This window comes from Oncorhynchus masou, chromosome 18 (assembly GCF_036934945.1).
Source record: "Oncorhynchus masou masou isolate Uvic2021 chromosome 18, UVic_Omas_1.1, whole genome shotgun sequence".
Taxonomy (NCBI): domain Eukaryota; kingdom Metazoa; phylum Chordata; class Actinopteri; order Salmoniformes; family Salmonidae; genus Oncorhynchus; species Oncorhynchus masou.
Window position 1 is genome coordinate 41,860,283 of NC_088229.1, and position 22,728 is coordinate 41,883,010.

General features: G+C 44.4%; 1 protein-coding gene across 1 annotated transcript; it reads right to left on the reverse strand.

Moving 5' to 3' along the window:
• Positions 1-1,304: 1,304 nt before the first annotated feature.
• Positions 1,305-22,580, reverse strand: LOC135559364 (collagen alpha-3(IX) chain-like). The gene is made up of 30 exons (XM_064993530.1): positions 22,575-22,580; positions 20,917-20,988; positions 20,339-20,392; positions 18,155-18,190; positions 17,695-17,718; positions 17,470-17,523; positions 16,832-16,885; positions 14,526-14,567; positions 14,333-14,389; positions 13,980-14,033; positions 13,815-13,868; positions 13,569-13,622; positions 13,365-13,418; positions 13,167-13,220; positions 12,895-12,948; positions 12,723-12,776; positions 12,557-12,610; positions 12,222-12,266; positions 10,785-10,838; positions 10,595-10,648; positions 7,009-7,062; positions 6,837-6,908; positions 6,115-6,150; positions 5,677-5,721; positions 5,541-5,573; positions 3,766-3,912; positions 3,554-3,608; positions 3,233-3,415; positions 2,942-3,019; positions 1,305-2,699 (listed from the first exon to the last, which is right to left on the reverse strand). The coding sequence occupies exons 1-30, from the start codon at positions 22,578-22,580 to the stop codon at positions 2,515-2,517; spliced, it is 1,872 nt and encodes a 623-aa protein (XP_064849602.1). The 3' UTR covers positions 1,305-2,514.
• Between the last annotated feature and the right edge of the window lie 148 nt (positions 22,581-22,728).

Consider the following 22,728-nt stretch of genomic DNA (forward strand, 5'->3'; position numbering starts at 1 on the left):
ATTTTTATTGTGAAACAAACAAGAAATAAGACAAAAAACAACAACTTGGGCTTGCATAACTATTCACCCCCCCAAAGTCAATACTTTGTAGAGCCACCTTTTGCAACAATTACAGCTGCAAGTCTCTTGGGGTATGTCTCTGTAAGCTTGGCACATCTAGCCACTGGGATTATTGCCCATTCTTCAAGGCAAAACTGCTCCAGTTCCTTCAATTTGGATTGGTTCTGCTGGGGTACAGCAATCTTTAAGTCACACCACAGATTCTCAATTGGATTGAGGTCTGGGCTTTGACTAGGCCTTCCCAAGACATTTAAATGTTTCCCCTTAAACAACATGAGTGTTGCTTTAGCAGTATGCTTAGGGTCATTGTCCTGCTGGAAGGTGAACCTCCGTCCCAGTCTCAAATCTCTGAAAGAATGTCCCTGTTTTTAGCGCCATCCATCATTCCTTCAATTCTGACCAGTTTCCCAGTCTTGATGTTTTTCATCGGCAGGAATGGTGTTCTCGGGGTGATGAGAGGTGTTGGGCTTGCGCCAGACATTTTCCTTGATGGCCAAAAAGCTCAATTTTGGACTCATCTGACCAGAGTACCTTATTCCATATGTTTGGGGAGTCTCCCACATGCCTTTTGGCGAACACCAAACGTGTTTTCTTATTTATTTCTTTAAGCAATGGCTTTTTTTTCTGGCCACTCTTCCGTAAAGCCCAGCTCTGTGGAGTGTACGGCTTAAAGTGGTCCTACGGACAGATACTCCAATCTCCGCTGTGGAGCTCCTTCAGGGTTATCTTATATCTCTTTGTTGCCTCTGATTAATGCCCTCCTTGCCTGGTCTTGGAGTTTTGGTGGGCAGCCCTCTCTTGGCAGGTTTATTGTGGTGCCATATTCTTTACATTTGTTAATAATGGATTTAATGGTGCTCCGTGGGATGTTCAAAGTTTCATATACTTTTTTTTTATAACCCAACCCTGATCTGTAATTTGTCCCTGACCTGTTTGGAGAGCTCCTTGTTCTTCATGGTGCCCTTTGCTTAGTGGTGTTACAGACTCTGGGGCCTTTCAGAACAGGTGTAGAAATACTGAGATCATGTGACAGAACATGTGACACTTAGATTGCACACAGGTGGACTTTATTTAACTGATTATGTGACTTCTGAAGGTAATTGGTTGCACCAGATCTTATTTAGGCTTCATAGCAAAGGGGGTGAATACATATGCACACACCACTTTTCTGTTATGATTTTTTTTTAAACAAGTTATTTATTTCACTTCACCAATTTGGACTATTTTGTTTACGTCCATTACATGAAATCCAAATGAAAATTAATTTAAGTTACAGGTTGTAATGCAACAAAATAAGAAAAATGCCAAGGGGGATGAATACTTTTGCAAGGCACTGTATGTAGAAAAGAGTAATGTTTTACTGAAAAGTGGCTTTATTTGTTATTTCTTACATGGTGCTGTAGCATCTTACTGTACATACAACAGTCACCCACAAATAATAAATAGTATTTAAAGTCATGTATATTTAATAGATACAGTACCGGTATATAGTGGATGTGGTCATTGCAAAATTAAAAAGATAAAGAACACAAATTGTGTTATTCTACAATTACAATTTCTGATGCATCCACAACTGTATTTATTTTCAAAACATATTGGAAGGGGAGATTTTAAAATCAAACATGTAATCGTGAAAAGTGAAACGAAAGACAAAAAAAGGAAATTGACAAAAAAATTTTTACAAACTTGATTAAAAAAAATGAATCTATCAAGAGTTGGAAAATACTGTGGTTGCATCAACATACAAAATATCTGGGCACTTAGGTTTCTTCATTGCCTGTTTGCGATACACACAAAGCTCCTTGGCAGACTTCACTTTGCTCACTGGCACATATCTTCCTATTTTACAATATCATAAGCTTGTCTTGTGAGGTAACACCCGCGGTCTATGCAGAAAGGACCTTGACACATACACATTCACTGCAAGGACAATCACGGTTGTAGTGTTTTGGAGAGTTACCTTCCATAGAGGGGTATGTGACACAAGATGTTTAGGGAGTGAAAGAACATAAGTACATACTTTTACACACAAATGATTTTGAAAAATAATGGCCTATAAGCACTTTTCCAGTAAAGTTGTTTTCAGTTGTTAATTAAAAAAAAAAATGTTATTCACTTTTGATGGTATTTGGAGCAATGCTGGTGTTTTCTAACTCTCTTGTGAAATGTTTACTCAGCTTTGTCCACTTCATGGATGGGTGGAGTCTAGATTTTTAGTCTCAGTTTGTTTCTTTGTTTTCCCAAACTGCTGTTTTCCTTCTTTTAACACTCTTGGGATGTTCTTCTCTTCCTCAAAATAAATCTGTTGCTACTGTTCCCGTCTTGTTTTAAATACATTTAAAGAGGACATTATGTGACTCGTCTGTCTCCTCTCCTCTCCTCTCCACTCCTCCATCTCTTCCTCATATTTTCTCCTCCCATGGGTGGCTAGTTCCGGGATGAGGGAAGTAATGTTTAATGGTTCTTGGGATTGGAGGTTTTCGCATGGACATTTGCCCCCTGGCAGGCGGTAGTGTCGCAGATTCCTGGGGAGCCCGAGTGCCCGGTCCTTCCTGTCCTACCTGCCTCTCCGGGTTCTCCTGGATCTCCTGGGGATCCATCACGCCCGTCTTTGACGATTCCAAATACTCCTGGGATACCTATGGGCACAGAAACAAGAGTGCAGGGGATGAGCCAAGTCTCCCAACAAGTACACACTAATTCAAACACACAGTGGAACCCTGCATTACTCTTAAATAGAGGCTCAGATGTCCCACAAAGGGGTTTGTGGCAAAGAGAGTCTACTGATACAACTCCCCTTCGCTACCCATGAACTTGTATCAAACCACATTCTAGCCCAAACCACACTCTTTGTGAATGCACGGTGTATAAACTGTCATACCTTGGTATCCTTGGTCTCCAACAGGCCCTTCGATGGCTTTTCCAATGGGTCCCTTGTCACCCTGTTCACCAAGATCACCTGTGGAAGAGACAATGTTACAAAAAAAGACAATCTATTGGCACTACTTTGAGAACTGTGCAATATGCCTAACATACTAGAGATGGTCACACCTGTCTGTACACTTCATATGAGAAGTACAGTACATTTTGTGCTGCAAAGTTACTATCTGTCACAAAGGCAGTTTGAGCCGTATGTTTCTCGGCATGGACCTGTGTATCTCCTGTTACTTACCTCTGGGACCGGGGTCTCCCAGGTCTCCAGGCAGTCCTCTGTAGCCAGGAGGTCCACGGGAGCCGGGGTGACCGATAGACCCAGTCTCGCCTGGCTTCCCCGGAGGTCCGGTAATGCCGGGGCGACCCACTTGGCCAGGGGACAGGGGTCTTCTGAGGTTGGAAGCCAGCTTTGCAATCTGATCTGAGAGAGGCAGGACAGAGGAACAAGAAATTTGCAAACATGTTTTTGTCAAAAAGGAGTTTAAAGTCCCTTTTTGGTCATTTAAAGAAAGACAAGGACACTGCACCCTACAACCCTTTTGATCTCCAAAATCCTCACCATCAATCATAGATCCACACAATTCTCTGATGTGCTGTTCGCTTGCCAGTTTACCCTGAAAACAGAGACAGGGAAGACACATTTAATTCAGCAGGTGTCGTCAGTGACAGTTCAGTCGATCTGAGACATTCTTGGTACCGGGACACCAACTTGCCAAGTTGACATGGATCGAAGTACAGCATTAACCCTAGTTACTCAAAGAGGTTACTCACGGGAACACCAATCTTGCCAGCGATTCCGGACAGACCCTGTTCACCCTGAAAGCCCATGAGACCTGGTTTCCCAGGAACCCCTCTGGCTCCGAGCTCTCCCTGTGGTCCCACCACGCCCTTGGGTCCCAGCTCTCCACGCTTCCCAGACTGTAAACACACAAAAAAACTAAATCAAATATACAGCTCTTGTGTTCACTAAGTAAATGTCAAACAGAGTTAAATTCAGTAGAGGTGTTCCGTTGTCAGGGAAGAAAGTGTAGGTCTATTGCACTCTGTGGCGAAACTTAGAACTTCTCCAACATCTTGATCTAAGGGAATCAGACAGCTCAATTGTTTCTGGTTCAGTAGTTCATTTGAGATGACCCCAGAATAAGAAACAACCTGACTTATCAAAGAGTGTTGGAAAAGTAAACACTGTAGTTGTGCGCTTCCTTGAGAATATCAGTGTGGGAGTGTACATATGTATCATTTGATAATTAATTGAATGATCACAACAAATCCTAAGTGTGAGAGTTGCTGTAGCTAGCAGCAGGTAGCGTTAGCGAGCCACATCAGTGCCTTGGCTGTAATTACATTAATTGTGAGGTAAACTGTGCTGCAGCTTAGCGTGACTCCCTTCTCCCCTGTGGGGATGGCAGAGAGTGGGGATGGCAGAGACTGGGCTAAGCAATCATACGGCAGGCTAATTAATCCAGCTAATCCTGGAATGTGAGCTGGGATCCTGTACAATGAGTTAGTGTGTTGCAGTCTGGCCTGGGCACCAGCATTTAGTGCAAACACCAAATCTCTGGCAACATATCAGAGAAAATATAGAGAGTGGAGAGAGACCATAATAAGGGAAAGAGACACTAAAGATGTGTAAGATAGTGGAAAAGGGTCAATGATAGACTGGTCTAGTAAGCCCAACTAAGTAGAGCTTTTGACTATACGCCTAGTGAATGTGATCACAACTGTTGTGGTAGTTATCGAGAGGGACAAACCTGCCAGTAAAATATGTCAATGAATGGAGTTGGACCTAGGGCTCTATTCAATCAGATCCACTTTAGCTAGAGCTGTCAAATCCACAAGTGGCTCCCACTGCATGGAGTCGCAGTAGTAGTTACTGTCTTGTCTCATCGCTACAACTCCCGTACAGACTCGGGAGAGGTGAAGTTCGAGAGCCATGCGTCCTCCGAAACGCAACCCAACCAAGCCGCACTGCTTTTCAATACAGCGCGCATCCAGCCCGGAAGACAGACACCTAGGGACCTGGTCAGCTTGCACTGCGCCCGGCCCACCACAGGAGCCGCTAGTGCGCGATGAGACAAGGATGTCCCTGCCGGCCAAGCCCTTCCTAACCCGGACGACACTAGGCTAATTGTGCGCCAGCCCCATGGGCCTCCCGGTCGCAGCCAGCCTGGGCTCGAACCCAGAGTCTCTGGTGGCACAGCTAGCCTTAGACCACTGCGCCACCAGGGAGGCCCTATCATAAATCTTTAAAAATATTTTTTTTCCAATTGAGCGTAATCATTTCTATGTAGCTTACACCTTCTCATTCTGAACTTCTAACTGGAGTGGGGCGGGTGTGGCTTTGTGACAATGATCGCAAGAGCAGCTATTCACCGATTCGACTGCTCCAACACAGTTCCATCTCTGACACCACCACAACATCCGCAATGCAGGTGTCTGCTATCACCGGTTAACGCTTGATCTGATTGAATCTAGGCCCTAAACATACATTCAACACTGACAAGGACTCACTCCACCGTTTGGATGAAGATAAAGAGATTACTCACCTCTCCTTTTTGGCCAACTGGACCGAATGGACCCTGAAAATGATAAATAAGACAAAATAAATTGGATGACAAACGTTTTCATGTTGATTGGATGAATATTAATTTGACTGAACTTAAAATATGATAGATTACTTACAGGTTCTCCATTCTCCCCGGGCAAACCATCAGCTCCTGCCACACCCTGAACAGAAAACAAAATAATTATTTTTTATCATTTTCCTTTTCAAGCCTGAGTGAATATTTGAATAACAATAATTGGGTGTGCATAGAAGCTTCCATAGAAAATATCACATCTATCTTTGGTTATGTCCCTACAAAAGTAAAATATACCCCCACAATATCTTCCATAATGAGCCCAAAAAAACATATTCCCACCTCTATAACCTTTCCCATTATCAATGACAATGGCAAGATTCTCTCTTTAACTAGGCAAGAAACAGGATAACCCCATGAGCACACTGAATGCTGAATGAAGACAGTGGGAACAGGGTTTCTATGGTATTATTATTCTCAACTTAATTTGACCTTTGACTCCTACTGTAGAGAGCTACAAGTGTAGTACATGTGAACTTACCACGTCTCCTTTAGGGCCTGATGCTCCGACTGGACCCTGCAGTAGGAACAGAATGAGAGAGAGAGAGAGAGAGAGAGAGAGAGAGAGAGAGAGAGAGAGAGAGAGAGAGAGAGAGAGAGAGAGAGAGAGAGAGAGAGAGAGAGAGAGAGAGAGAGAGAGAGAGAGAGAGAGAGAGAGAGAGAGGACTGTTGAATAAAAGAGAGCCAGTGGTTGTGGAGACCAGTAGCAGAGCCCATGGCTCCATAGATGGCAGACTGTGTGCATTGAGTGAGGAGGGGGGGGTTGTGGAGTGGGACAGAGCAGGAAGCTGGATAAAGCCAGGCTTTGTTCTGCCCTCGGCTCCTGAACAGGACTCTTCTTTCTCACCTCTCTCCTGGGTACAGTACAGTACACCGTTAGGGCTGGAGTGAGTAAGCCCACACTGTCCAGGTTATGAGCATACACTGCTCTGATCTAAATGGGTGTGGCAGGAGGAGCTATGTGTGTGCGTGTTTGTGTGCAGTCCAATATTGGATCAGATGGTCAATAGCTGTAATCTGTTTTTAAAGGCATAGCTACAAATGAAAGGCCTTGTTAATTCCCACAAGGACATCTGTGTGGTGAATAGGGATTTGTGGGCTTGGAAACTGATGGTGAAATGTTCAAATCCCCAGGGTGAACATCACTGTGGGTCACTTCTGCAGTCTTTGGCCAGCAAGCGTTCTGTTCTGGGTCACACTCACCCTTTCCCCAAATCCGCCACGGATTCCGGTTGGTCCGGGAAGGCCAGGGTCCCCCAGAGACCCCTTTATTCCCTGTTGAACATGACAGACACCATCAGAAGACCTCCAACACATGACACAGAATTTCATTCAGGGATTGTCCAGAAAGGATGTATCCCATCATACCACTGACCTGGAAGCCTTTGCTGCCCTGAACCCCGATGTTGCCCACTGGTCCGATGCCCCCCTGGGAAATATACAACATTATGTTAGCACAACAAGAAATACATCAGGGTCTGCAGACACAGGAAGTACATCTCATCCGGACCTTTGACTTTTAGCCTTCCCTCATCCAATATGATCTGTTATTTAAACCTTACCTTTTTTTGCGTGTGAATTTGACCCCCTTTTCGTGGTATCCAATTGTTAGTAGTTACAGTCTTGTCTCATCGCTACAACTCCCATACGGGCTCGGGAGAGACGAAGGTCGAAAGCAATGCGTCCTCCGAAACACAACCCAACCAAGCCGCACTGCTTCTTAACACAGCGCACACCAACCCGGAAGCCAACCGCATGTGTCGGAGGAAACACCGTGCACCTGATCAGCGTGCACTGCACCCGGTCCACCACAGGAGTCGCTAGTGCGTGATAAGACAAGGATATCCCCAATGGCCAAACCCTCCCTAACCCGGACGACGCTAGGCCAATTGTGCATCGCCCAATGGACCTCCCGGTCGCGGCCGGCTGCAACAGAGCCTGGGCTCGAACCCAGAGTCTCTGGTGGCACAGCTAGCACTGTGATGCAGTGCCCACTGCACCACCCGGGAGGCCCCGAACCGTACCTTTTTCAGAGACTCCAACAAAGAAGGGCATGATTGTTTATACTTGGTATTGCGGTTGCGCTTTGTGAAAGAGGCCCAAGAGTCATTGTTGATGTCGTGCAGGGTTTCCCACACTCGGTTCTGGGGGCCCCGCCCTGAGAGCACATTTTGGTTTTTGCCCTAGCACTACGAAGTTGATTCAAATCATCAAAGCTTGACGATGAGTTGGTTAATTGAATCAGCTTTGTAGTGCTAGGGCTAAAACCAAAAAGTTCACTTGTGGAGGGGGAGGGGCCCAAGGACCCAGTTTGGGAAACCTTGGTGTAGAGCATGATTATCACTTTTATATCCTGGCTGTAACCTGAATTCCCTCCCTCTAGGGTTCTGATGGTGGTCCAAAGACAAAATCCCCTCTGTGTCTCTGACCCGCTTCCATCCATACCTCTTTTATACACTCCTGTCTTCAACACTGCCTCCATCTAACTGGAGGAGAATAGCTATATACAATTTATTAGGTACACCCCTCCAGTACCGATTCGTACCCCGCTTTGTCTCCAGAACAGCCTGAATTCGTCAGGGCACGGAAATGTTGCTCAATTAGCATCAAGGGAAAACGTTCCAGACACCATTACACCCCAGCCACTAGCCTGTACCATTGACACCAGGCAGGATGGGGGCATGGACTCATGCTGCTTATGCAAAATCCTGACTCTGCCATCAGCATGACGCAACAGGAACCGGGATTAGTCGGACCAGTAGAAAATGTTTTTCTACTTTTTCTACTGTCCAGTGTTGGTGATGGCGTGTCCACTGGAGACTCTACTTCTTGTTTTTAGCTGATAGGAGTGGAACCCAGTAAGTGACTCGATGCCTGTCTGCCATGGCCAAGCCATGGCCACGTTACTCACTGTCTGTAGGAGCAATCCATTTTAGTGAATGGGATGGTGGACCTAATAAATGGGCCACTGTGTGTATATAGTGTGAATATACACGCCCCTCCGTATTTATTTGGAGAGTGAAGCTAAAATATGTACATTTGGCTCTATACTCCAGCATTTTGGATTTGAGATCAAATCTTTCATATGAGGCAATAGTACAGAATGTCATCTTTTATTTGAGGGTATTTTCATACATATGTTTTACCGTTTACATTTACATTTTAGTCGTATCCAGAGTGACTTACAGGATAAATTAGGGTTAAGTGTCCTCTTCAAAGCTCTGGAATTCGAACCAGAGAATCTTTTAACCCCCTCCCCCCAAAAATTAGAACCTCCCCTGTTATTAGTAATGCTGCGATGCTAGCATTTTTCTTTTTTTGGGGGGGGGGGGGTTATGTTCTTTCTTCCTCTGTACCTTTCTCACTCATATTATATGTTGCTATCCAACAGTCTCCTAGTTGATCACAACCAATTGTGTTTTATGATTTAACTAATAAGGGGATGTTTTCACCCTTATCCTCTCTCAATCGTCATACTGTATGTTCAAACAAACAATAAGACGATGGATAAAATGTGTAACACCATCTTGTTTCACTTGCTAATGTCCACATGAAAACAATACAAGTAATCCAGGAAGTTATGACTTATCTTTTAGGGGTGAGAAGCTTTGGAACTGAAAATGAATGTCACATCCAAACTTTAGGGAAAGAGTTGTGTATTGTTGGGCATTGAAATCCTTCTAATAACGCCTCTGTGCTCTTGTTTCATTTCAGACTTGTTGTAAGCATAATGGGAGAGAATGAGAGAGCAGCAGACTCGTCAATAGGTAATGTGGTAATACGCTACATGACCAAAAGAATGTGGACACCTGCTCGTCAAACATCTCATTCCAAAATCATGCGCTTCTGGGAAGGCTTCCACTAGATGTTGGAACATTGCTGCGGGGACTTCCTTCCATTCAGCCATAAGAGCATTGGTGAGGTCGGGCACTGATGTTGGGCGATTAGGTCTGACTCGCAGTCGGCGTTCCAATTCATCTCAAATTTGTTCGATGGGGTTGAGGTCAGGGCTCTGTGCAGGCCAGTCAAGTTCTTCCAGACCAATCTCAACAAACTATTTCTATATGGACCTCACCTTGTGCACCGGGGCATGATCATGCTAAAACAGGAAAGGGCCTTCACCAAACTTTTGCCACAAAGTTGGAAGCACAGAATCATCTAGAATGTCATTGTATGCTGTAGCGTTAAGATTTACCTTCACTGGAACTAAGGGGCCTAGCCCGAACATTGAGACACAGCCCCAGACCATTATTCCTCCTCCACCAAACTTTACAGTCGGCACTATGCATTCAGGCAGTTAGTGATCTCCTGGCATCCGCCAAACCCAGATTCGTCTGTCGGCCTGCCTGCCAGATAGTGAAGCGTGATTCATCACTCCAGAGACCGTCTTTCCACTACTCCAGAGTCCAATGTCGGTGAGCTTTACACCACTCCAGACGACACTTGGCATTGGGCATGGTGATCTTAGGCTTATGTGCGGCTGCTCGGCCATGGAAACCCATTTCATGAAGCTCCTGACAAACAGTGCTGACGTTGCTTCCATCGGCAGTTTCCACTTCCCAATAACAGCACTTACAGTTGACTGGGGAAGCTCTGGCAGGGCAGAAGTTTTACGCTCTTTTTTAACAATACTTTCTAACGGTCAGGAAAAACACTTCTGCTTGGTAATAAAACAAATAAAATAATGTTTTATTGTCACACACACCAGATAGGTGCAGTGAAATGTGTTGTTTTACAACAAATTCGGGTTAATAAGTGCCTTGTTCAAGGTCACATCGGCTGATTTTTCACCCTGTCGGCTATAGGATTCAAACCAGTGTTCCGTTACTGGCCCAACATTCTAACCAGTAAACTACCTACCGCCTTAGTACATGGCTCCACTCTACCCACTGCCATCTCAACAGGTGGATGCTGCCACGTTTCCATGGATACGATATTGAACTTTGACCTAGACTACTTACAGCCACTCCTCTGGTTCCCGCCTCGCCCCTCTCTCCTGGGATACCGATGTCGCCCTGTGGGAGGAGTCAGATGATGGTGCAGGCAAGTGAGACGAGCTGATACACCACAACTGCAATGTAACAAAACAACACACAACACACAGACACCCCGATAATACCCCACTGCCCCAGAAGCCCATCAGATACATACAGGAATACCTGGCTCTCCAGACGGCCCTGCCTCTCCCATCTCTCCTGGGTTGCCCTGGGAAGAAAAAGGTTAACAGAAGGGTTATGTGGTGGCTTAACTTCACTGCCATTGGCTTAATGGGTCCTCTAATTGTATGATGTCATTTGTGACACCACTGTGTATTTCCTCTGAAAGTATGATGTCATTTGTGACTTTACTGTCGGTATGGTTCCAATGGGCACATTCTTGCCAGATCTCACAACACCTTCATAGGTATTTTAAGTATTATCTAACCACATCATATTTTATAGCAATCTGGTTCCTGACGGCACAGTTGATGAAGTGGCACGCAACCATTGGTTGATGCATGCAACGTCTGAGCAGGGAACCTTTGATTGTAATTGACATGACATAATTGGTGACATCACTGTCTGTATGGTTTATTATCTGATTGTATGATACCATTTGTGACGTCACTGGGTGTGTGACATCACAGTACACATTTATGACATCACTGACTATGACACCACTAGCTGTTTCTTTTGAGTCTGTATTCACATAATAAGAATGTATCCCCCTCGACCACGCCCACAAATTGGGGAAAACAAACATTCTTTCCATTTGACTCCTATGGTAAAAGAGGCAACTTCGATTTTTTTGTTATACAGAAAAGAAAACAAACATGCCAAAAAGCTGATGTGTTTTCTCCACAGGCGGGCTGTGACGTTATATCTAATACCAACTGGGTCTATAATATCAGTTGTAATATTAGCTGTATGATTCCATCTTTTGATTGCATGATATCATTGTGACCTCAATGGCTTTATGACATCACTAAGAAAATAGCCTAGATTTGCGTCGTTTTTACTTCGAAACAAAAACACTTGTTGGAGTTCTCATATGCTTGCAATGTTGTTTTGATTATTGCTTTTACAGTCGCAAAAATTACATTTGGTTGTGATAGTTGCAAAATGCCTATTTTGGATGCAGCAGTTGTTACCTAAAATGCTATTGCTCGTTGACATAGGCTGTAGCCAAAGAGCCATTTTACTGGTTGAAGGTTAAGTTGAAGTGTTTTTGTTGTTGTTGTATAATGCAGTTGATTTACAATATGTCACAAACATTATATTAAGCAGGACATTCATACAAACCCTACAATCCAATTAGAACCAAAAACTAGTGTGAAATGCACTCATAAGCTACATGTAAATGTAGGCTTTTTTTGCTGGCCGTCTATGAGAACTCCCCCAATTTTACCCCCACGGTGTGGAAATAGTGAATAGCGACTTGGGGTTTAAACCATAGAATTACATATTAGAACTGAATAATTGAACATGATCTCTGGGGTGGTAAAAATGGTGATATCCTTCTCTATATGGCCCCATTGTATACATCATATCCGTGCCTTTATGAAATCACTGTCTTCATGACCTGGTTATGCATTGTTGTCATACTCACAACTCCTCCTGTGGCTCCCTTTGAGCCAGCCTTTCCTTGTAAACCCTGAAACACAGACATAGAAACATGACTCTGGGCCACAGTAGTACAATGATTATAATGGGACTTGGGCCTAGTAAACACACTGTGAGAGACTCAGTTAGATATGATTGTGTGGTCATTAGAGTGTGTAAGAGAATCAGTGCGTGCAGGTTAAAAGGCATAAAGGCATCTCCTAAGTAGGATACAGTGGGACAGATAATGGCCAACTTTACACAGCGAGACGCTAGATAATGTCATGCTCAACACAGCAGCTACGGCCACCGGGAGGGAGACACACTGGGTTTGATACTCACAGGAAGGCCGTTGGGTCCTTTCTCACCGGGTACCCCATTCCGTCCGGCGTCGCCCTGGCAACGCAGAGAAACACTGTCACTTATGACATCAGCCACACCCACCGTGGGCTCATGGGAAATGTCAGCAGAGCAGAGAGCATTTTGGGAGGAAAGGGTGCCACTTTACCTTCTCGCCGTCCAGTCCCTGGGTGCCATCTTTCCCGTCTCTGCCAGGGATGCCCTGCGGAGGAGGGAAACACTCTGTTGGTCAGGGGATCCGAGATCTGCAATATCTGTTTTCATGAGAGATTTACATTTTATTATTGTGTATTTTAAGAGATTTGTATTTTAAGACTTACAGGCTCCCCTTTGGGTCCTGCTCCCCCGGGAACTCCCTTTGGACCAATTTTGCCCTATTGAGAAATGACAGGGTACAATGTTACATTACCTGATCATGTTTGTAGCGCAACTTTAGATCCTTTACAATCTCTTGTACACACACCATGTACCATCACATGGCTGTTTAGTCTGCTATTTCATTAGAGATTAGAGTTGCCTTTAAAGAGGATGTTCAGTCTGACATGCAAATATCAATACAACAATGTACAGCATGTGTGTATTATTTACTCACAATCTCGCCCTTTGGCCCTCTAAATCCCTCTGGTCCTTTCTCTCCAACATCACCCTGGGATTGTCAAATGACAGTCACAGAGCTTTTTATTGATGGGACCAATGGCAGACACCTAACACAATGTAATAAACACCAGTGCCGAAGTGAGGTACGGGTTATATGCTACTCAACAGATAGTATAAACAAGGAGAGACTCACTGTCTTGCCGATGATGCCAGCAATACCAGGTTTGCCTCGGAAACCAGGTAAACCCTGAAAAGAATAATGAGAGAGAGACAGTAGATGCATTACAATCAGGGAAACTGACATAGCATTTCCACTGCAGCCTATTGAAGTGCTGGTCTGTAAGTTCCAGACCAGCCAGAGGTCTGTGACAAAGACATTCAGAGGCATGGTACTCACTCTGTCACCTACTGCACCCATCGGGCCCTGAAGTCCCCTCAAACCACGAGGACCCTGGAAAAAACACCACGGGATAGTTCAGAACCAATCAGAATCGATCTACACCATAAGAATCAATAAGAATGATCAACACTGCATACCATTCACACATCAGGCCCGAGGCAGAAAGTACTGGACAATCTAAACAAACAGGCAACAGATAAAAAAATGTCTGTGTTTCGATCCACATTAGGTGACATCCCTCACCTGCAGGCCCACAGTGCCGGGAGTACCCGGAGGACCAGATGGGCCAGCATAACCCTGGGAGAGACAACAGGACACACAGTTACCAATAGGTATTCCACATCCGGATTAACACTTCAGACTAGTAAACCTTTCTGCTCCCCGAGTTTCATTCTAAATTGATCTCACCTTCTCTCCATCTTTCCCGAGCTCTCCCTTGTCTCCTTTGTGTCCTGTGTGACCCTAAATGAAGAGAGAGAGAGAGAGAGAGAGAGAGAGAGAGAGAGAGAGAGAGAGAGAGAGAGAGAGAGAGGGAGGGGATGGAAGAGAAGACATACGGAAGAAGCAAGGGAAACATATTTAGAGGGGGATGGCGAGAGATATACAAGAAAGACCAAGAAGGGTAGATCATGAGAATGGGAGAGATACAACAGTTAGTTTAGTTGTCATGTTCCTGGGGGAAACTGTCATTTGAAAAGCGCACATTTCAGAGCTTTAAAAGGCATACTCAGTAAAGTAGAGCAACAATGTCCTGTACCCACCTTGAATCCAGGCATTCCTGGAGGGCCGGAGGGGCCAGGAGGGCAGATGGCAGGACACTATAAAGGGGAACGACAACACTGCATTAGGCAAAGGCATGTAGTAAAAATAATGTCCCATTGCTGTTCAATGCAGCACAGTACAGGGTTGATGTCCTTAAATGTGTTGGGTCTGAAAAATTGTCCTGACACTTACCAACAGATCTCCACTGCCATCAGGGAGGGCCCCAGGAAGACCCTTAGAGAGGTAGAATGAAGAATGAAGTTCAGATTGATATATATACAGTGCCTTGCGAAAGTATTCTGCCCCCTTGAACTTTGCGACCTTTTGCCACATTTCAGGCTTCAAACATAAAGATATAAAACTGTATTTTTTTGTGAAGAATCAACAACAAGTGGGACACAATCATGAAGTGGAACGACATTTATTGGATATTTCAAACTTTTTTAACAAATCAAAAACTGAAAAATTGGGCGTGCAAAATTATTCAGTCCCTTTACTTTCAGTGCAGCAAACTCTCTCCAGAAGTTCAGTGAGGATCTCTGAATGATCCAATGTTGACCTAAATGACTAATGATGATGAATACAATCCACCTGTGTGTAATCAAGTCTCCGTATAAATGCACCTGCACTGTGATAGTCTCAGAGGTCCGTTAAAAGCGCAGAGAGCATCATGAAGAACAAGGAACACACCAGGCAGATCCGAGATACTGTTGTGTAGAAGTTTAAAGCCGGATTTGGATACAAAAATATTTCCAAAGCTTTAAACATCCCAAGGAGCACTGTGCAAGCGATAATATTGAAATGGAAGGAATATCAGACCACTGCAAAACTACCAAAATCTGGCAGGGTTGATGTTAAATGTGTTGGGTCTGAAAAAACGTCCTGACACTTACCAACAGATCTCATGCCATTCCTTAGAGAGGTAGAATGAAAATGAAGTTCAGATTGATATATATACAGTGCCTTGTCCCTGAAAAATTGGGCGTGCAAAATTATTCAGCCCCTTTACTTTCAGTGCAGCAAACTCCTGTTCAGTGTCCTGAATCACTAAATATGAATCCAGGTCTCCATTCCTAAACTTTCAGCTCATACAAGGAGAAGACTGATCAGAGATGCAGCCAAGAGGCCCATGATCACTCTGGATGAACTGCAGAGATCTACAGCTGAGGTGGGAGACTCTGTCCATAGGACAACAATCAGTCGTATATTGCACAAATCTGGCCTTTATGGAAGAGTGGCAAGAAGAAAGCCATTTCTTAAAGATATCCATAAAAAGTGTTGTTTAAAGTTTGTCACAAGCCACCTGGGAGACACACCAAACATGTGGAAGAAGGTGCTCTGGTCAGATGAAACCAAAATTGAACTTTTTGGCAACAATGCAAAACGTTATGTTTGGCGTAAAAGCAACACAGCTCATCACCATGAACACACCATACCCACTGTCAAACATGGTGGTGGCAGCATCATGGTTTGGGCCTGCTTTTCTTCAGCAGGGACAGGGAAGATGGTTAAAACTGATGGGAAGATGGATGGAGCCAAATACAGGACCATTCTGGAAGAAAACCTGATGGAGTCTGCAAAAGACCTGAAACTGGGACGGAGATTTGTCTTCCAACAAGACAATGATCCAAAACATAAAGCAAAATCTACAATGGAATGGTTCAAAAATAAACATATCCAGGTGTTAGAATGGCCAAGTCAAAGTCCAGACCTGAATCCAATCGAGAATCTGTGGAAAGAACTGAAAGCTGCTGTTCACAAATGCTCTCCATCCAACCTCACTGAGCTTAAGCTGTTTTGCAAGGAGGAATGGGAAAAAATCTCAGTCTCTCGATGTGCAAAACTGATAGTGACATGCCCCAAGCGACTTACAGCTGTAATCGCAGCAAAAGGCGGCGCTACAAAGTATTAACTTAAGGGGGCTGAATAATTTTGCACGCCCAATTTTTCAGTTTTTGATTTGTTAAAAAAGTTTGAAATATCCAATAAATGTCGTTCCACTTCATGATTGTGTCCCACTTGTTGTTGATTCTTCACAAAAAAATACAGTTTTATATCTTTATGTTTGAAGCCTGAAATGTGGCAAAAGGTCGCAAAGTTCAAGGGGGCAGAATACTTTCGCAAGGCACTGTATTTTTTTAAACGAACCTTCATTTAACTTGGCAAGAACAAATTCTTATTTACAATGACGGCCTACCCCAGACGACGCTGAGCCAATTGTGCGCCACCCTATGGGACTCCCAATCACTGCCGGTTGTGATACAGCCTGGAATCTAACCAAGGTCTGTAGTGACACCTCTAGCACTGAGATGCAGTGCCTTAGAGCGCTGCGCCACTCGGGAGCCCAAATGAATGTGTTTCATTTCCATCTTTCTTTCTTTAAGCATTTCTTCACCCCACATCTGTGTGACCACGCATATCCATCCCTGACTGATGGCAGCAATAACAATGTCACTAAGGTGGAGAATCAACAGATAATGTAGATGGTCTGTACTTACTGGGGGTCCGTCAGGGCCGGGTGGCCCAGCCAATCCTGCAAGACCCTCAGGGCCCTGGGAGAGTGGCAAAGGAACACACAGGTTAGAGTCAATCAATCAACCTGATTAATTTGCATATAAACTGTACCAAAATCACTGCATAGACTTACACTGCCCCATACTCTCATCATGTTAAAATAAAGGAAGTCAAAGCTGATGCTCCATTGCTGAACCTCTGACCAGCGTCTCCGATATGAAGCTCAACTGAAATCATGCCTCATCACGATCACGCCAATCAGTCCTGGTTCTCTCTCCAGGGGTCTTTCCCCACTCCACTCCCTGGAGATGAGAACTGTTTATGGAGGTGTTTATGGGAAAACGATTGGAGAGACGTGCCTGTCTTCTCTGTTTCAGGGATCTCCAGTGTTGGTCCTGGAGTGATGCTGCTTCTGGTACTGTAGATTTTACTTGTCATTCAGTGGTTAAACATTAAACTTGCAAACTTGATTGCTTCATCGTGAGTTACCAGGGAGTCCACTAGATACCCAGTAGTGGCAGTCAAAGAGGTGATTCAGTGTATGTGTATATTTCCCTATTTCCTGTCTGTTGTACATCTTTCTTAAATCGGGATGAATTCATTAATTGGTCTTAACACTCACTGCTGGTCCCTGTGGCCCGATTCCGCCCGCAAGCCCATTGGCTCCTGGTGGCCCCTGGAAACAATAGAAATGGGTTGGGTGAGAGCACACACACACACACGCAGCAGGCACGGACATACACAAACACGTGCGTAACTAGAAGAAGTCATATATAGACATGCAAAAATATCTACAAACACACAGAGACACACACACAGACACACAACACATGCCATCTGTACTCACTGGAGCTCCCGGTCTCCCTCTGCCCTACGGAAGACAGGGAAAGGCATATTAAGACATACATACACACACACGACAACTTATTAGCCATCGTGTCATAACAAGATGATATTATTATGGTTCAAATGTATAGGGGGAATTGAAGATGTGTGTGACAGTGCACCGTATGCATACGGGGATAGACATCTGTGTGTGCTTGTGTGTGTTATGGTATAACTGGGAACGTTTGTATGTGTCTTATAGGTAGGGCCCAGCATTCTTCTTGACCATGTGACTGGACCAGGAAACTCTGGGTCCTAGTTATGGATTTAGCTGTTGACAGGTGAGTGTGTGTAATCAAAAGCATCTATATTTCTATTGATCAGTCTGGTGTAATAGAGGTTATGAACATGGACTGGTGATGCAGGCTACGTTGATATCTTATTGGGCATGTAACAGAGATGGAAGATGAACTTGTACTTACAGGAGGTCCACCTGGCCCGGGAGGTCCAGCTTCGCCCTGTAGTGACAAAGACACACAACCCCTCAGACAACTTCGACAGATAGCCAGCCCCCCCCCACCCACACACACACACACACTCAACCCAACCAACATTCCATCTCAGCTGTGTTTGGACTGTTTGTGTGGTGTGAGGGAGAAAAAGACTCACAGTGAGACTTAACACAGTGGTGTCATGGCAACCCACACTGCATTCCACACTGTTCCAACTGACTTTATATTGGATGAGTGTAGACTAGACTGCTACACAAATACACACACTAACACACACAGTTAGACACATGCACATGCACAGACACTGTTGCACGCACTCAAGCACATAAATGCATGCACATATACAGTACACAGCACTTACGCACGCATGCACCTGCACACGAGCACGTATCACACATGCACACACAGAGACACACGCGTGCATGTCTCCTGTGACGCATGGGAATGTGTCGTGGTTTGTTTTCACTGTTTTACTGTTATTCTCAGTATCTCTAGTATTCTCTGTTTGATTTATTTTACAGCTATTTGAAGCTGGTGGACCAAAATGTGAAAGTTACCACCAGCTTTAAACAGCGGTTTTGGTCCACCAGCTTCAAAAAGCTATATTTTTTCTTATTGAAAATATATATTCACAGCGATTTAGATGGTAAAAGGATTCCCTACACTACTCAGTGCTTGTTTTTATAACAGACTGAAATTGAGCGAACAGTGTAGAATTTTTGCAACCAGGAAATGACAGAACGATTTCCACTAGATAGCACAGCCACAAAGTAAAGAGAGCTTTCCCAGTTTGACAACAGATGCTGCTCCGGTGGGAGAAATCAATAGGTGAATATCGTAGCCAATCACAACACTGGCGGGTAAGTAATACTGTGAAACACTTATCGTCCCACTGTTAGCGCCAGATATATTATGGACATTTTCTGAAATTACAATGCAAAGATTCTAAAGAATCCTATGTGTAGCACCTTTAATAGTGAAAACATACAGTGTCTTCCTCTAGTCTAAGCAGTAAAGGCTGCTTATGTGTGTTGAAGAGCATCGGTGAACTTCATTATCTAGTGACTGTTTTGGGGAGGTGGTAGATATGTCTTGGCAGCGAAAGTTTTTTTTTCCTGAAAATGTAGCTGCTGTGTTTTGCTCTGAAAACAGCTTCAGCCCAAATTCCTTCCTCAGTGTGAGCAGGGGGAGGGAGAGAACTTCCAAGCTTGTCAACCTTCATCCCATTAGTGCATGGATGTTTGCCAGGAAATAAACACTCACTTCCTGATTAGTGTGACTAATTAGTTGAATTGCCTCCATTTTGACAGCGGACACATTTCCTCCCTTCAAGTTGTGATCACAGGACCCTTTTGAACATCCTTTTATAGCTCGCATTTAATGCTTGACTCCCAACACATCACATCCAGTTCTGGAGGTGCTAGGTAAAACCATTACGTTCTCCTGCGCTCTACTGCTTTCCTGCCTTTTACCACCCCGTCATTCATATTCTCAGCGCTTCATCTTCCTCAGAGGATAACTGTACTTATTTCCTCCTGCGTCCAAGCCGCAGATCCCTCTGCTTCCTATAGTCTTGGCCGGATTGGTGGGCAGCTGTGCGCATTCCAGGCGGGATTAGGGAAGCAGCGGCCAGAGCTAGATAAATCTGACAGTGTCACCCTGTCCCTCATTAAAAACATTCCCACAAAGGGAATTTGTTCGACAAATCCATCCCGACAGGGAGAAAACAGAGGCCTGAGTAGGTACCAGCTTTAGCCCACCAACGTCTCAAGGAGCTCAATGTAACTAACCCCCTTTCTCTCTATTCTGTAGGGTCATACAGATATGATACACAGAGGACTGGATGGCACCTACCTCAGCCTAAGGTCATTCTAAGGTCACAACACCAGCTCTCTGGGTGGGTTTTCATAAGTTGAGCTAACTGAGGCACCTCAAATTGTTAATGCCTTTGTCGCTCTGTACATACTGTGTGTGTGCGCGCGCACGCACACCCGTGTACATGTATGTGTGTGAATGCATCGGTGTGTTTTAGTGGCTGATTGATGAGGCCAAAGGGACCGTCTTTAGTTAAAGATGTCATTAAAGTTAATGAGGCACATCCAGAGGCAAACGGCCATGCAGGAACCTTGGGGGACCGATAGGCACTTCACTTACCAACTCCCCTGGAGGACCGTCCTTCCCTGCAGGCCCATCAGCACCTGTCAATCCCTGAGGAAGAATCACAACATTGTTGAAACATTATTAGACATTACACTGTGCTATTTCTTACATCTAAATGACTCAATTCAACTGTTTGAATGGATGGGGGGGGCGGGCACATTTTATGGGATAATTCATTCAAGTTCTCTAACAAGAGGCAGCTATGAGCAAGTTGTTCACTGAATAGAGGACAGGTTCCTCATTCTGTATGCAGGTACATGGCTGTTCAGTCCAAATCAGTCGACTCCAGGCAGTCAATTATACGATGAGATACAGTGAATACTGGAGGCAGTCTAAGCAAGTGTCAAGGAGTAGAGTTTGGTAGCAATAGCCTCAAGCTACTGCATAGCTAATAGGTGCATGGTGAGTCTATGACAGCAATTCAGGCAATCTCTTACGCATCAATAACAAGACCAGTGTGTGTGTGTGTGTGTGTGTGTGTGTGTGTGTGTGTGTGTGTGTGTGTGTGTGTGTGTGTGTGTGTGTGTGTGTGTGTGTGTGTGTGTGTGAGAGAGTTTCTACGGGTCACTTACATCCACCCCTGGGAGGCCGGGCAGGCCTGGGTTCCCTGGTCCTCCTGCTCCCCCTGCTTTCCCCTTGGGTCCCTAAACCATTGGAACAGGTCTGTGTTAGAACAATCATACACCTCACAAAATGTTATTGTTGATCTGTTGTTGTAAAAGGTTATGTTCTGTTGTTATACTCACAGCTTTCCCTGAAAGTCCAGCAGGACCATCTTTGCCCTGCCAATCAAAAGAAACAACATACGATTCCAATTGGACACACATCTCAAAGGCCTTTGTTTTCAGTCTGGGAATTGGACATATTTTGGACATATCATGTCCTTAAATAACAAGTGATTAAATTTTATGTTAATACAAGTCCGCAGTCACAAATGCCACTCAATTACCCTGAGTGTGTATGTGTGTTTAAAGACGAATAATACCATCTCAGCCGAAAGATGTGAAATACGGACGTCCTTCTGGCCATTTTTTCCCCCGTAAAAGGCCAATCAAAACACAACTGAAATTAAACTCATCTAAAGCTATATGTTGAATGGCTACCAGGGATATACAGACTGTGTGTATGAAGTGCTTTAACACACAGCTACCCTGTGCCCTAAATCTCCCAGTGGGCAATGGGGAAAAATAAACCTTTCTAAAAGACGGAGTGGAATGGTCACATGATGAAAGCCTCAGGTTGGTTTGGAGAGGGAGTAGGAGAAGGGAGGGTGGCGAGGAAGGAGGTGTGAGGGAAACTTTAGATGCTCTCGTAGGGTTGGGGAATGTATGAATGAATGGGTCTTCTGTATGGCTGGCTGGCCTTCCAAACTGTGGTGAATTGACTTTACTCCACTAAAGCAACACAGCTATTCAATCCCCAACATCTAAAGGTTTGATAAGCATAAGATATCAGAAAAGTTGGCAGGCTCTGTTTGGGGATCCATTAACATATCAAGTTATTGTAAGGTTTGAGACCATAGGCCTTAGTGTTTTTGTTTTTTTGAGCACAAAATCCTATTTCCCCTCTTAACATATAGCACAAGTATGAACCTGGCTGCTGGTTTAAGTTCCGACCTTTGGTTTTTCCCATTTCTATCATGATTGGCTCTGATGTGCCCTCCGGCCAATAAAAGTCCTGTGTACAGAGTGTTTAATGATGACTAAATACCTGTAAGGCAGGGTTAAGACTCTCAGTGGGAGGAGTCAATCTGTTATAAACTGGATAACAGAGAGCATTTGACCAGAATTTGATTGCAAGACCAACATTAAAACACCACTATCGTCAATGATGGGAAATTAAAACAGCTGTGATTAGAAATGTAATATCAGTCATTCTTGGATTTTCAATGCATTTGATTTCAGTTTGGTTGTTGTTAATCAGTAGGCCACAACTTGAATAAACTCATCTTTTTTTAAATTTTCCCCCTTAAACATTGTAGAAACGTAAAAATTACTTGGATTATTATAAGGATCAAAGTCAACACTTTCCCTATAAAAAGTTGACATAAATACTAATGTAGGTCCACATAAGTAAATGTTCAAATTTGTTTGACAAGCGAGTGCTAAAGTAACAGGTTACTTGATTGCCTCAGCCATGATGACAACTTCATTCAGTATTTGGATGGCAAAACCCAGCTCTACTACACTCCACTACCTTACAGTAGTCTCAAAAGCAATGGGAGCGAGACCCTCATGCTTCGGTGTCTGGCTAGCTAACTCACGTCAGTACCATCCTTCCCTGCGGGTCCCAGGGGTCCTGGCGGCCCGACTGCTCCTCGTGGGCCGGGTCTCTGCGACACAAAACCAAGACGTCAAAAATGAATACAAACATCCGCAAGACTG

Coding starts and splice junctions, on each gene's coding strand:
- LOC135559364 (XM_064993530.1), bottom strand. Junction 10,649..10,784: donor CTGGAGAGCCAGGTATTCCT/GTATGTATCTGA, acceptor CTCCTCCCACAG/GGCGACATCGGTATCCCAGG. Junction 6,909..7,008: donor AGGGCAGCAAAGGCTTCCAG/GTCAGTGGTATG, acceptor CATGTTCAACAG/GGAATAAAGGGGTCTCTGGG.